Source organism: Doryrhamphus excisus, linkage group LG18 (assembly GCF_037039965.1).
Source record: "Doryrhamphus excisus strain RoL-2023G ecotype Guam linkage group LG18, RoL_Dexc_Guam_v1.1, whole genome shotgun sequence".
Taxonomy (NCBI): Eukaryota; Metazoa; Chordata; class Actinopteri; order Syngnathiformes; family Syngnathidae; genus Doryrhamphus; species Doryrhamphus excisus.
In genome coordinates this window covers 8869922-8885399 of record NC_136374.1, presented here as the reverse complement: position 1 = coordinate 8885399, position 15478 = coordinate 8869922, and the positions used below count along the sequence as shown (strand labels likewise).

Genomic DNA, 15478 nt, shown 5'->3' with positions numbered 1-15478 from the left:
ACGTGCAGGGAGAGCGAGGTTTCCCCGGAGAGAGAGGAGCTGCAGGTCCTCAGGGTCTGCAGGGACCCAGAGGTTTGCCCGGAACTCCTGGAACTGATGGACCCAAGGTGAGTAGCATATCATTGATGAGAGGCACATACAGTACTTGATTTATTGTAAATTCAGGTGAATAAACTACTATTTTTTTCTTTGCACCCTGTGGCTTATATGGTACAGCTAATTTGTTGCTAAATTCTAATTTTGTGACACCTACTTTACTTCAAAACCACGACCAATTGTTTAAATACTGTGCTGCCCTTCAGTCAGTGAGGCAGGAGCCAATCACAAGCTATCAATGCATTACAGTATAACAATATAACTCACGGTGTCATTTTAAAAATAACACTAAACTCATCACACAGCAATTCAACACTCCAGAAGTGCATCTGAGAAATATACAAACATGTACTAATAGTTTTCATTTAAAAACAACAACTCTTTTAAAGTTTTCTCACAAGGCATTGCATCTGAGCAAATTGGGGCGCTGCAATGACGTTAGCCTCCCCATGGGCATCGGCTCCTCTGGCTTCTTCTGACAGCTTATACATGTACATATGTATGTTTTTTTTCCTCTAAATTTAGTGGGTGCAGTGTACACACCAGAATTCACGGTATTAAACCCGGAATCAATAGCTGTCTGGTGTTTGAGATGATTGTGCTTTTTGAGCCCCCTCCTCTGTTAGACTATAGTAAGAATTCACAACACTTGCCCACCACCAAGCCCATTAAATGTGATTATTTCATTACACATCTACTTTGCACAGCTGCAATCCAAAGCGTGTTTTCACTCAGCCACCAGGGAGAGCATATTTTTCTTATCATCATTTGTCAGACACCAGAAAGTAAACAAAACACAGCAAAATTTTCTTTATTATTATTATTATTATTATTATTATTATTATTATTATTATTATTATTATTATTATTATTATTATTATTAATAATGATAATGATAATAATATTATAATATTATATTATATTATTATTATTATTATTAACAATAATAATTATTATTATTATGTTTATTTTATTATTATTATTATTATTATTATTATTATTATTATTATTATTATTATTATTATTATTATTATTATTATTATTATTATTATTATTATTATTATTATTATTATTATTAATACCATAAATCACAATGTATCACCATGTAGGGAGCCATTGGACCCGCTGGTGGTGCTGGAGCTCAGGGACCCCCTGGCCTGCAGGGTATGCCTGGAGAGAGAGGAGCCTCTGGTATTCCTGGACCTAAAGGAGACAGAGTAAGTCACTCAAGGATTACCAGGATTTTCCCACCTTTAATACACCTGATTGTTGACATTACCTGTAAAATGGTGACTAGGGTGACCTTGGAGAGAAAGGACCTGAAGGTGCTCCTGGAAAAGATGGTGGCAGGGTGAGATTAACAAGCACAACTTACACTGTAGTCATTACTCCATAATTTTGGTCAAAATATCTAAACAAAACTGGTGTGCTAATACAGGGTCTTACTGGTCCCATTGGTCCTCCTGGTCCTGGTGGTCCCAATGGCGAGAAGGTAAAGTGGATTTGTCAGTTTGCTTTGTTTTGATAACTAAAACTATGTGTGTTGCTGATGCTATCGTTGTTTTTTGGTTCAAGGGTGAATCTGGTCCTGCTGGTCCTTCTGGAGCTCCTGGTACCCGTGGCGCTCCTGTAAGTTGATGCCAGACAAAAGTTATGATGTAAATGCACCATTGATTTACCTTTGTGCCCTCTTTTATAGGGGGACCGTGGTGAGACCGGACCTCCTGGGCCTGCTGGCTTTGCTGGACCCCCTGTGAGTAACACAATCATCATTAAAGCCACGCCTAGACGACACTAAATCAACATGAAATTACATTTTCCTATAACACAAAGATTCACTGAGATAGGCAATTACCTCCAACACTCTTATTTGTCTCTGTTGCGCAATGCTTTATGTTGACATTTTAATGTGATTATCCTGAGGAGACAAGGAAGTCATTACTCTGCCAGCCAAACATCATATAAATGTTTTTAATAAACACTTTTTCCCCTTGTACAGTATATGGCGTTCATATTATTGAATATATGTCAGGGTGACAAACGCTGCACTGCGTTGCCATGAGTTCCCTTCTCAGTTATCACCACACATCCTCAAAATAGATAGGGATGCTAGAAAAACACATTTTTTAACAGCTCTCTGATGCTCTTATCTCATCCTTGAAGGCTTCATCGGTTCATGTTCAAGGACCAGATATCGCAGCTGTCCTATCTAGTCCTTGAGGATGAACTGATGAATCCTTCTCGAGTGAGAGGTGAAACGTTTTCTAAGACAACCTAAACAGTTTTTGCTCAAGGACCACCAGAGATAGACTTGATAGGGCAGCTCTAGGCGATGGGCGGCTGTCCTATCTAGTCTTTGAGCATGAACTGATGAATCCTTCTCGAGTGAGAGGTGAAATGTTTTCTAAGACAACCTAAACAGTTTTTGCTCAAGGACTAGATAAAACAGCTCTTGTTTCTGGGCAGCTGTCCTATCTAGTACAGCTCTAGTCTAAGGGCAGCTGTCCTATTTAGTCTTTATTCACTTGTTTTATTTGTGGTGGCCCTCCATTAATACATTTGTACCACCAGAGATAGACTTGATAGAGCAGCTCTAGGCTATGGGCGGCTGTCCTATCTAGTACAGCTGTAGTCTATGGGCAGCTGTCTTATCTAGTCTTTATTCACTTGTTTTATTTGTGGTGGCCCTCCATTAATACATTTGTACCACCAGAGATATACTTGATAGAGCAGCTCTAGGCTATGGGCGGCTGTCCTATCTAGTACAGCTGTAGTCTATGGGCAGCTGTCTTATCTAGTCTTTATTCACTTGTTTTATTTTTGGTGGCCCTCCATTAATACATTTGTACCACCAGAGATAGACTTGATAGAGCAGCTCTAGGCTATGGGTGGCTGTCCTATCTAGTACAGCTGTAGTCTATGGGCAGCTGTCTTATCTAGTCTTTATTCACTTGTTTTATTTTTGGTGGCCCTCCATTAATACATTTGTACCACCACAGATAGACTTGATAGGGCAGCTGTAGGCGATGGGCGGCTGTCCTATCTAGTCTTGGAGCATGAACTGATGAATCCTGCTCGAGTGAGTGGCGAAACGTTTTCTAAGATAACTTAAACAGTTTATGCTCAAAGACGAAATAAAACAGCTCTAGTCTATGGGCAGCTGTCCTATCTAGTACAGCTGTAGTCTATGGGCAGCTGTCCTATCTAGTCTTTGAGCATGAACTGATGAATCCTTCTTGAGTGAGAGGTGAAATGTTTTCTAAGACAACCTAAACAGTTTTTGCTCAAGGACTAGATAAAACAGTTCTTGTTTCTGGGCAGCTTTCCTATCTAGTACAGCTCTAGTCTAAGGGCAGCTGTCCTATTTAGTCTTTATTCACTTGTTTTATTTGTGGTGGCCCTCCATTAATACATTTGTACCACCAGAGATAGACTTGATAGAGCAGCTCTAGGCTATGGGCGGCTGTCCTATCTAGTACAGCTGTAGTCTATGGGCAGCTGTCTTATCTAGTCTTTATTCACTTGTTTTATTTTTGGTGGCCCTCCATTAATACATTTGTACCACCAGAGATAGACTTGATAGGGCAGCTGTAGGCGATGGGCGGCGGTCCTATCTAGTCTTGGAGCATGAACTGATGAATCCTGCTCGAGTGAGTGGCGAAACGTTTTCTAAGATAACTTAAACAGTTTATGCTCAAAGACGAAATAAAACAGCTCTAGTCTATGGGCGGCTGTCCTATCTAGTACAGCTGTAGTCTATGGGCAGCTGTCTTATCTAGTCTTTATTCACTTGTTTTATTTTTGGTGGCCCTCCATTAATACATTTGTACCACCAGAGATAGACTTGATAGAGCAGCTCTAGGCTATGGGCGGCTGTCCTATCTAGTACAGCTGTAGTCTATGGGCAGCTGTCTTATCTAGTCTTTATTCACTTGTTTTATTTTTGGTGGCCCTCCATTAATACATTTGTACCACCAGAGATAGACTTGATAGGGCAGCTGTAGGCGATGGGCGGCTGTCCTATCTAGTCTTGGAGCATGAACTGATGAATCCTGCTCGAGTGAGTGGCGAAACGTTTTCTAAGATAACTTAAACAGTTTATGCTCAAAGACGAAATAAAACAGCTCTAGTCTATGGGCAGCTGTCCTATCTAGTACAGCTGTAGTCTATGGGCAGCTTTCCTATCTAGTCTTTGAGCATGACGTGATGAATCCTGCTCGAGTGAGAGGTGAAACATTTTCTAAGATGACCTAAACAGTTTATGCTCAAGGACTAGATAAAACAGCTCTAGTCTATGGGCAGCTGTCTTATCTAGTACAGCTCTAGTCTATGGGCAGCTGTGCTGTACAGTCTTTGTGCATGAACTGATTACGCCTGCTCTGGTGAGAGGCAAAACGTCTTCTAAAACAACCTGAACAGTTCATGCTCAAAGACTAGATAGGACAGGTCTCGTCTATTGGCAGCGGTCTTATCTAACTGGGATTAGACTGTCATGAGACTGTCATGAGGTTAGTTTTACTTCATGATGATGGGACAGCTCTCATCTATGGGCAGCTGTCCTATCTAGTCTTTGAGAATAAACACCTTAAAAAGTTATTTAAATTCCGTCAGTCATTTGCTCCACATGACAACAAATGTCAGATTTCCTGAAGCTACTAAAAAATATATGACATATTACTATTTTTGCTTTATTTTAGAGGAGTTATCATCATCGATTATAACATACAGCAGTATTTCTTATGAATTAATTTATTGGAGGCGGCCTGCCACAAATACAGTTTAGGTTAATGTTTGTGCTAAATACTAACACAGGCTAACAGTAGCTACCACAAACTCGTGCTCTGTCTCTGCACCAGGGTGCTGATGGCCAACCTGGACTTAAGGGAGACCAAGGAGAATCTGGGCAGAAGGGTGACGCCGGCGCCCCTGGACCTCAAGGACCGTCTGGCGCTCCTGGACCTGCTGTGAGTGCCTTGAAATATTGAGGGATTATTGTAATTATTACCAATTACCACATTTTTTAAGCAGTACTTTTACTTGATGTAAAAGTGATGCTATACATTTTTTTCTACCATACTATAAAATATAAACAAGAAACCTGCAGAGCCCTAACTGTATAATTCTCTGTCAGGGTCCCACTGGCGTTTCTGGACCTAAAGGTGCACGTGGTGCTCAAGGACCTCCTGTAAGTGACATCATCACTAGACCCTAAGACATCAATTTTATTGATTTTATCTTGAGATAGATTTGACCTGTCATGTCTGACTTCATCATATCGTTCTCTTTCAGGGCGCCACCGGCTTCCCTGGAGCTGCTGGCCGTGTCGGACCCCCCGGCCCTAATGTAAGCTTTAGTTTGACGGACTAGATAGGACAGCCCCACCGACTATGGCTTTCTCATGCACTCCAAATCATAATTAAAGATGTTTATATAATGAGTTAATGCTAATGTTTAGGTAAATTAACCCAATTTGAGTTTTTACATTACAAGAACATTTGTTTTTACCGTTCCTGTTGCTTGCACAAATTGAATTTGATGGTTCGTAGGGTAACCCTGGACCCGCTGGTCCTGCCGGACCCTCTGGTAAAGACGGACCCAAAGGTGTAAGAGGAGACGGCGGCCCCCCTGGCAGACAGGGTGACGCTGGGCTTCGTGGTCCCGCTGGAGCCCCCGGAGAGAAGGGAGATGCTGGAGAGGATGGTCCACCTGTGAGTGTGTCATCGTTATGATTATTATTATCATCTTCCCAAACCTGGCGGTGATTGAAACAGTACTCTTAAACATGGGAGGCTATTTGGTGAACATTTTTCTTTCTCTTCAAGTCGGCAATTCCATCAGGAATAGACGCTTTCTCTTTCCTCAGCTGTCATTGAGTGTAATAACAGAGGAAGATAACACACTGACCGACTCAGACCAAGACCCCTTGTCCTCTACACACACACACACACACACACAGTGATCACCAACAGTTGACAAGTTCCATCAAGATAATGATTGAACACATCTATTACATGCGTGTAATCGCCATCATCAGAGCCAACTCTCTCACAGTCAGCTCTGTGTGTGTGTGTGTGTCTCACGGGAGGACTCGCTCTGGCCTCATAAAGTGGACCGAGGTGCTGTGCAGAAAGTGGAGCAGAGATGATGGACAAATCCATTTTGATGGATGAGGCTGTAGTTGTAAGCTAGCAGGTGGAACAAATGACAGCAGATGATGAAGTCAACAGACAGGAACATCATGGACATCAAAAAAACTGAAAAGATGATTTCATTAATAGAATAAAATACAGAAATATAAATAATAATGAAAGGGCGGCACGACGGTCTCGTGGTTAGCACGCAGACTTCACAGCTAGGAGACCAGGGTTCAATTCCCACCCTCGGCCATCTCTGTGTGGATTTTGCATGTTCTCCCCGTGCATGCATGGGTTTTCTCCGGGTACTCCGGTTTCCTCCCACATTCCAAAAACATGCTAGGTTAATTGGCGACTCCAAATTGTCCATAGGTATGAATGTGAGTGTGAATGGTTGTTTGTCTATGTGTGCCCTGTGATTGGCTGGCCACCAGTCCAGGGTGTACCCCGCCTCTCGCCCGAAGACTGCTGGGATAGGCTCCAGCACGCCCGAGACCCTCGTGAGGAAAAAGCGGTAGAAAATGAATGAATGAAATAATAATGAAGAATAAAAAGTAAAAAATAATATTAAAAGATAGAAATAAACATTTAAAAAGATGACTTAATAAATCAATTAAAATACAAAAAATGAAAAATAATAATAAGAGTGGAAAAATAACATATGACATAACACTCCAGTGTCAAAGTGTCAAACAAGGTCCTTATAAACTAAACAGGAAGTGTCGAATTATACACATTTTTCGTCTTGTTTTATGGTTATTATTAAGGATGCCCCATAATTACGTATGATGTCTTCTTCGTATGGATCTTCTTTTTAATGAAAGCTGATGTAAAGCATGAACCACAAGTGTCATTAAAGTCACAAAATTGCAATTTTGCTCTTTGACAAAAATATGACTCTTTACTTAACTTAAAGGGGACCTGTTATGCTCATTTTTTTATTATTATTTATTATGCTGAAAATATTTTTCTCTTGCCAAGAAATACAATAACTTCTGCCTGCGCTTGTTTTGCTTGTTTCACGCCCATATAAGGAAGTCCGCCCCTCTGTGACATCACAAAGGGGAAGTTTTACCACGCCTTCTGAAACTGAGCTTTTTCAGCCATCCCAAACTTCTTTCAGGGCTCACTTCCAAATGCGCAAACCTCATTATCTGAAACGTTGGTATCGTTTAACATGACAATACAACATTCTAACTACATTTATAGGTCAGAAAAGTGTAAAAAGCATAATAGGTCCCTGTTAAATACAGTAATGACAGAGCTCACAATGAACTTAACTGCTCCATTGAAATTGTGTGGAGGTTAATACTCCGCATACCATTGTCACACACAGTGTCTTAAAGAAAGTGTAAAAACATCACACAGCAACATAATATGTAGATAACAGACAAGACACTACCTATGAATAATGCAGAATAACAACTATGTGACTACATATTGTACAGTGTAACTGTACAGTTCAACAACTGAAATACATTATTTTTGGTGCCTAACATTTTCCTAAGTATGTTAGTGCGTGTGTGAATGTATAATCAAGAGGCATTGACTTAAATTATTTGAAGAAAGGCGCCTAATGAAAGTTTAAATTATTTGGGCAATTTACTGTTCACGCTGCACTTTACATTATGTTGTTCATATTTGGTGTCTATTCTATTTATTCTCCACATTATTATTATTATTATTATTATTTATTATTACTTATCTTTTGTGTCTGTTATTATATGGGAGCCAGGCAACGACATTTCGTTGGCAATTTCACTACTGTGGTTTTGTGCAATGACAATAAAGGGAGTCTATCTATCTATCTATCAAAGATAAAAACTGTATTGATCCCACACAGTCGTAATAATTCCCAGCCATAGAGAACAAAGTAGTAGTAAAAATAGATGAAATCTTTCCAAAGGCAAAAAAACCACAAATGTATTCTTATGTAAAATATTTGAATTATCTACTTGGAGATGTGTAGAGTAACCAACAAAGCAACTGTGCTCATTGAAGTGTATTGTTATTTATCGGTATTGTATATTTATTGGTATCTGGATCGGTTGATGTTGGAAATGGAAATTTGAGATGGACAATATCGGCAAAAAGTCAATCTTGAACATCCCTAGTTACAATGATCCCACTATTCCTCTCTGCCAACACTAGTACCCTGTTGGTCCAACCTGTGGTGGCACCATGAAACCAAAAGCTTGTTGAACAAAATAGTTAGAGATAAAACAGAATATTGCCAATGGGTTGGATGTGGTGGGCAACACCACTAAAACTGGATAGCAGGATGTCCGAATCCTATTCAATGTCAATTTCTTACTCTTTGTGTGTCTTCCCAGGGTGCTCTTGGTCCTTCTGGTCCTCAGGGTTTGGCTGGCCAGCGTGGTATTGTGGGTCTTCCCGGACAGCGTGGTGAAAGAGGCTTCCCGGGCCTGCCTGGACCTTCTGTGAGTGCACTTCCTTTAACGTACAATTTATGGTATAATCACTGATCTTATCAAGAGTAATAGCTACTGTCTATTGATACATTTGTCTGAAGGCATCCAATGACGACATGTGGTGGTTGTGACATCTTGGAGCATCTTCATGCACCTCATGTAGTATTTCCTCCACTGCTAAGCTTCTTATGCTTCAATGTACCTATTAATAGTATATTTCCATAACATATATGTCAATATCAGATTCCTCTGGTTGCATATTATTAGGTTGCCATGGTGATCAGCAGGCAACTGTGTCGTATGTCATACATTGGGCATGGCATTTTACATCTGATCTTATAGTAATAAAAATGAAATATATACATTATCATTATTTTATGAATCATGAATGGTTTTCATGTACAAATATACATTTCTATAGGAAAATGTGTATATTTATATTATTATCCATTCATTTTCTATACCGCTTATTCTCATTAGGGTATATTAGGGGTATGCTGGAGCCTATCCCAGCTGAATTCAGGTGAGAGGCAGGGTACACCCTGGACAGGTCACCAGCCAATTGCAGGACATAAAATAATTATGAATATAATGAACTATGCTTGTGAAGCCATAATTTAACAACAGTGTGAATTTATTTTTGCAAAATATATATAAATATAGATTCATTAATTAGTATTTTTATAATTTTTTATAATTATAAATTTTTATTAATTAGTATTACATTAATTATTACTTAATAATAATAATATATAAATATTTATTATTGTAATAGTTATAGTAATTAATATAACAATAATAACCATAATTATATATCTATATATATATTATATTATTAATAATAATAATAATTGTTTATTCATTCATTTTCTACCGCTTTTTCCTCTTGAGGGTCGTGGGGGGTGCTGGAGTCTATCCCAGCTGAATTCGGGTGAGAGGCAGGGTACACCCTGGACAGGTCACCAGCCAATTGCAGGGCATAAAATAATTATGAATATAATGAACTATGCTTGTGGACTCATAATTTAACAACAGTGTGAATTTATTTTTCAAAATATATAGAAATATAGCTTCATTAATTAGTATTTTTATTGATTTTTATATAATTATAATGTTTTTTATTAATTAGTATTACATTAATTAGTCATTAGTAATTCATTAATTGTAAGTAATATTAATTATTAATTCATATTAATTTGTATAATTATATATATATTAATTATAGTAATTAATATAATAATTGTCATTATTATACAGTTTATTATTATTAATAATAATAATTGTTAGCATTATTATTATTTGTCATTGTAATTCTATAATAACTTATTGTCCCAGAATTATTCCAATTTGACCTTAATTTTTTTCATTATTATTGTCACTAAAATATGCTTGTGCACTCGATTTCCGTCAGTTATCATTCTATAAAAAAACTCAACTTTGAATACAGTATATTGACCATTATGAAGTGTCTTCATAGTCTGTATTTAAACCATTTGTAATTGATTCTAAAAATTGCATGTTGAACCTTATTAAAATAGCATCAGCTCATTTGCTTCTACAGGCCATGATGCTATTTATAGACCTTCATCACGTGTTTCTACAATCAGTCACGACTACAAATGTTAGCTGGAACTGGAGAGAACTCTAAAAGTCATCTTGGCAGAAGAGTTACTCCAGATGAGTCACCTCCTTCTCCTACTCCTCCTCCTCCTCTTCACAGGGTGAGCCTGGAAAGCAAGGAGCTCCTGGTGGGGGCGGAGACCGCGGACCACCTGGACCGGTCGGACCACCTGGACTCACCGGACCTGCGGGAGAGCCGGGCAGAGAGGTCAGTGAAAGGGCAGGACACAGCAGGCAACGGCCATCAAAATGCTTGGCTTTATTTTTATCCCATGTACTGTACATCATGTGGTTTGTTGTGTAAATGACTCAATGTTGTGTCATTGCAGGGCAACCCTGGGTCTGATGGACCTCCTGGTAGAGATGGTTCTCCTGGAATCAAGGTGAGACTTCTAGAGATGTATAACATCATCCAAATGCTACTTTTATTCAAAATCGGGTTTATTAGGGACCTTGTTAGAACTTTTCTGCACTCTTGTGTGTATCCTCAGGGTGACCGTGGTAACACCGGTCCCGCTGGTGCTCCTGGTGCTCCAGGTGCTCCTGGTGCCGTCGGCCCAGTTGGTCCCACTGGCAAACAAGGAGACAGAGGAGAGGCTGTAAGTCCAACATAATGATAAAGAACATTAATTCTACATTAACAATCAACTCAACTCATGTTGTATCTTTCCTTCTCAGGGTGCACAAGGACCCGCTGGATCTCCTGGACCTGCTGGAGCCAGAGGAATGCCTGTATGTATTTGTTTGGTCATTTTCATGATGTTGTTTATTTATTGTTATTTTTGACCACTGATAACCTTACAGGCAAACAAAAATGACAAAGAAACTGACCAAAAGAAAGATTTGACTCTTTTTCCGTTCTTTAGTCATCAGCAGTAGAACATAGGTAAGTTTCAGCAAAAGACCAGTTCTCAACAAAGAAAAAGGGAGGAAAAAAGTATTTTGAAAAGATATATTTCAAGCATAACTTTCACTTTGACAAAAATCTAGCCATATATATTTAGCCAAAATGTCTAAACATCAACATAAACAATATAATGGTTGTTTTACATGTAAATCATTGATTAATAAATATAACTCCATGAACTATTTACAATTTTTACAACTGAACAAATTCCCCTTGAATGCATCACCTTCTTCACGTAAACACGTAAGTGTTTGTGCTCTCTTCTACTGTGGAATTGTACCATCACCTTTTTGTTAATGCCTATTTTGTTTTTACCTTATATTTAATTTTTCATTATTTGTATTTTAATAAATAGTTTTATGTTTCACTGCAGTAATTGTATTTTATATCATTAATTACTGCAATAGTATATTTACTTTTCCCTTTTCATTTTTTTATTATTTTTAAAATTTTCATTCTGTAGTATTTAATTTTTATATTTACTGTTTATGAAAGACCACATCATTTTTTTATTTCAGTTTATTTTTACTTTATTTGTATTTTATTTTACTTTATTTATTATTATTTATTTTATTTATTATTTTACTTTTAAGTCTATTTTGTTACTGTTTGTGGTTTATTTTATTAATGGCTGTATTGATAAAAACAAAGCCGTCTTTGGGAGCGAATGAGTTAATGATTATTTTATTTTTACCTTATATTTTATTTTTCATTATTTGTATTTTAAGAAATAGTTGTATGTTTCACTGCAGTAATCGTATTTTATGTTATTAATTACTGCAATAGTATATTTATTTTTACCTTTTCCTTTTTTTATTATTTTTTTTCATTCTGTAGTATTTAATTTTTTATGTTTACTATTTATGAAAGACCACCTAATTTTTTTATTTCAGTTTATTTTTACTTTATTATTATTTATTTTATTTATTATTTTACTTTTGAGTCTATTTTGTTACTGTTTGTGGTTTATTTTATTAATGGCTGTATTGATGACTGTATTTTTTCATTTGTATATTTATTTTTTTACTTTATATGATTTGAAAAATGAAGTATAAAATGAAATGTCTGATTTATTGATGATCCCAGGGACCCCAAGGACCTCGTGGTGATAAGGGTGAGGGTGGAGAGTCTGGCGAGAGAGGACAGAAGGGACACAGGGGCTTCACTGGTCTGCAGGGTCTGCCCGGACCTCCAGTAAGGACCCATTCTCTATCTAGATTTTCATCTACTGCAAATTGGAGTTGTGGGTAAAAAGGTACTTTGTTGCGTTGTAGGGTCAATCTGGAGACCAGGGTGCTACTGGACCTTCTGGACCTTCTGGACAAAGAGTGAGGACACACCCTCATAGTACTTGGGATTCTATTAAAACATTGTAGTTAAACAAGTCTCAATTTGTGATCACAGGGACCACCTGGACCTATTGGACCTGCTGGAAAGGACGGTTCAAATGGTCTTCCCGGACCCATCGGACCCCCTGGACCACGTGGTCGCAGCGGAGAGACCGGTCCCTCTGTGAGTAGGATGACAAAGAACATGAAAGACAGTAAGTATGAACATGGGTGAGGAGGTGAATACCCTCTTTCCACCATCAGGGTCCTCCTGGAAACCCTGGACCCCCAGGTCCTCCCGGACCCCCTGGCCCTGGCATCGACATGTCTGCCTTCGCCGGCTTGGGCCAGACAGAGAAGTCCCCGGATCCTCTCAGGTACATGAGAGCTGACCAGGCTTCTGGAAACCTGCGGCAGCACGACGCCGAAGTGGATGCCACGCTCAAGTCCCTCAACAACCAGATCGAGAACATCCGCAGCCCAGAGGGATCCAAGAAGAACCCCGCTCGCACCTGCAGGGACCTCAAGCTCTGCCATCCCGACTGGAAGAGCGGTGGGTGGCGGCCGCTAACATGTAGCAACTCGCTGTTCCACTTGGCTAAACCATGTTCTTCTTCAGGAGAGTACTGGATAGACCCTAACCAGGGCTGCACCGTGGACGCCATCAAGGTCTTCTGCAACATGGAGACAGGCGAGTCCTGTGTCCATCCCAAACCTGCCAGCATCCCTCGCAAGAACTGGTGGTCCAGCAAGAGCAAGGATCGCAAACACGTTTGGTTCGGAGAGACCATGAACGGAGGATTCCACGTAAGACCACATTTTCAGTTCCTTAAAAACAGCAGAGTGGTACCTTCATATGTATAGAGGATCTTTGACAAACACTTTGCTGTAGATTCCTAAAAACAGTAACACACTTTTGTTGTATTGACTGGAAGATCTTTGACTAGCATTTTTATTTTGCAGCATGTTCTTAAAAATAGCAGAGCATTCCTGTCATATAGAGGATCTTTGATCTTTAGTCGTTATAAAAACAGCAGAGCTATTCTGAAATTGTTTTCATTCATTCATTTTCTACCGCTTTTCCTCACAAGGGTCACAGGGGGGTGCTGGAGCCTATCCCAGTTAAATTAAATTTGTATTCAGGGGGCACTAAACCCCCAAAACAATCAAAACATTATTGTTTTACACCCTGGACTGGTCTCCAGCCAATCACAGGGCACATATAGACAAACAACCATTCACACTCACATTCATACCTATGGACAATTTGGAGTCGCTAATTAACCTAGCATGTTTTTGGATTGTGGGAGGAAACCGGAGTACCCGGAGAAAACCCACGCATGCACGGGGAGAACATGCAAACTCCACACAGAGATGGTCGAGGGTGGGATTGAATCGTGGTTTCCAAGCTGTGAGGTCTGCGCGCTAACCACTCGACCACCGTGCCGCTGCTCTGCCATTTTTTTTAAAGGAGAAAATAATAGACTGATGCAGTTGTTGTCCTTGAAAACAATAGAACACTCCTGTCATATAGAGGATCTTTGAGGCTTGTACTTTACAGTCTCCACTCCCCTATTGAATAACAATATATCCTTACACACATAACTCAGGCCTACCTCCTCCTTTTTACAGTTCAGCTACGGCGATGACAACCTGGCGCCCAACACGGCCGCCATCCAGATGACCTTCCTGAGACTGCTGTCCACCGAGGCCTCCCAGAACCTGACCTACCACTGTAAGAACAGCGTGGCCTACATGGACGCCGCCGCGGGCAACCTGAAGAAGGCCGTGCTTCTTCAGGGCTCCAATGATGTAGAGATCCGGGCCGAGGGCAACAGCCGCTTTACGTACAGCGTGATGGAGGACGGCTGCACTGTAAGATAATTCATCAAAAAAATCCCAAATGTATGAGAATGGAATTGAATTGGTGTTGTTTGCCTACACAGAAACACACGGGCAAATGGGGCAAGACGGTGCTTGAGTACCGATCGCAGAAGACCTCCCGTTTGCCCATCGTGGACATCGCTCCCATGGACATCGGAGGAGCCGACCAGGAGTTCGGAGTGGAAGTGGGCGCCGTCTGCTTCTTGTAGAAGACGACAAATCAAATTAAAAGAGGCTTCACATGAACGAGGAGACAAATCAAGACACTTTTTTAAAATAATTATTATTATTATTAAAACAGGACTTATTTTCTCAATAAAAAGTGCTTTCTTCCCCCCCCCCCCGTTCCCGTTCTTCCCAAGTGAACTCAGTAGGATATCTGCACTGAACGGCACCGCCATCTCACCTTTCATTCCCGGCATGAAGTAGAAAGCAGGCAAGACGAGCGAGAGCAAGCTTCATGCATGTTTATTTATTTATTGTTTAGGTTGGGCTGTCAATAAAAAGCCAACTTACACATGTTGGAAAACAAAAAATCACCTCGTCTTCCTCCTCTTATGCCTGCTTCACCACTCTTTGCAACCCACCAGCTTGACGTTCCTGCGTTACTGATAACAATGGTGCTACAAATATTAGCAAGGTTTTGGTTTTTTGATGACCAGGTGCTAACCTTCTGTGTCTTAGCCACCCCCCCCCCTACTGTACGTCAACAAAGAAATGGCCCAATCCAGAAGGTTATTTTTATTTTTTAAAGCTACCTCACAGCGCACACTAAAATAAGACCAATAAATCTTTGTTTACACCCCCCCCTTCAGTCTTTTTAAACTAATACAATACAATGACCCCCCCACACCCCCCAACAGAGGGCTCACGTGCGTGCGTGAGGTTGTGTATATTTTTATGATGATGAATAATAGTGTTATTATTGATAATAGCGTTATTATATGAATATTATGATCATGTCTTGTTCTTTTGTTACGTTTTAATTAAGTGTAAATTGGAAAAAATAAAAGACAAAACCAAGCGAACAGGCTGACGTTGTATTTTGTATGTAAGTGAAGTAGTACATGTTCCTGT

At 39.6% G+C, this 15478-nt stretch overlaps 1 protein-coding gene across 3 annotated transcripts in view; it reads left to right on the top strand.

Moving 5' to 3' along the window:
- The window catches only part of col2a1b (collagen, type II, alpha 1b), a 44643-nt gene extending 29165 nt beyond the window's left edge, over positions 1-15478 (top strand). For 2 of the 3 annotated variants that reach the window (XM_078798358.1, XM_058055223.2), the window contains 22 exons: positions 9-107; positions 1206-1313; positions 1394-1447; positions 1535-1588; positions 1672-1725; positions 1796-1849; positions 4953-5060; positions 5228-5281; positions 5386-5439; positions 5643-5804; positions 8564-8671; positions 10383-10490; positions 10612-10665; positions 10774-10881; positions 10961-11014; positions 12276-12383; positions 12464-12517; positions 12594-12701; positions 12782-13070; positions 13137-13324; positions 14150-14392; positions 14464-15478. In XM_078798358.1, coding sequence (XP_078654484.1) covers positions 9-107; positions 1206-1313; positions 1394-1447; positions 1535-1588; positions 1672-1725; positions 1796-1849; positions 4953-5060; positions 5228-5281; positions 5386-5439; positions 5643-5804; positions 8564-8671; positions 10383-10490; positions 10612-10665; positions 10774-10881; positions 10961-11014; positions 12276-12383; positions 12464-12517; positions 12594-12701; positions 12782-13070; positions 13137-13324; positions 14150-14392; positions 14464-14610 — 2370 coding nt within the window. In that variant the 3' untranslated portion in view covers positions 14611-15478. The remainder of the gene's footprint in view (positions 1-8; positions 108-1205; positions 1314-1393; positions 1448-1534; positions 1589-1671; positions 1726-1795; positions 1850-4952; positions 5061-5227; positions 5282-5385; positions 5440-5642; positions 5805-8563; positions 8672-10382; positions 10491-10611; positions 10666-10773; positions 10882-10960; positions 11015-12275; positions 12384-12463; positions 12518-12593; positions 12702-12781; positions 13071-13136; positions 13325-14149; positions 14393-14463) is intronic. The other variant, XM_058055224.2, reaches the window with a different exon arrangement.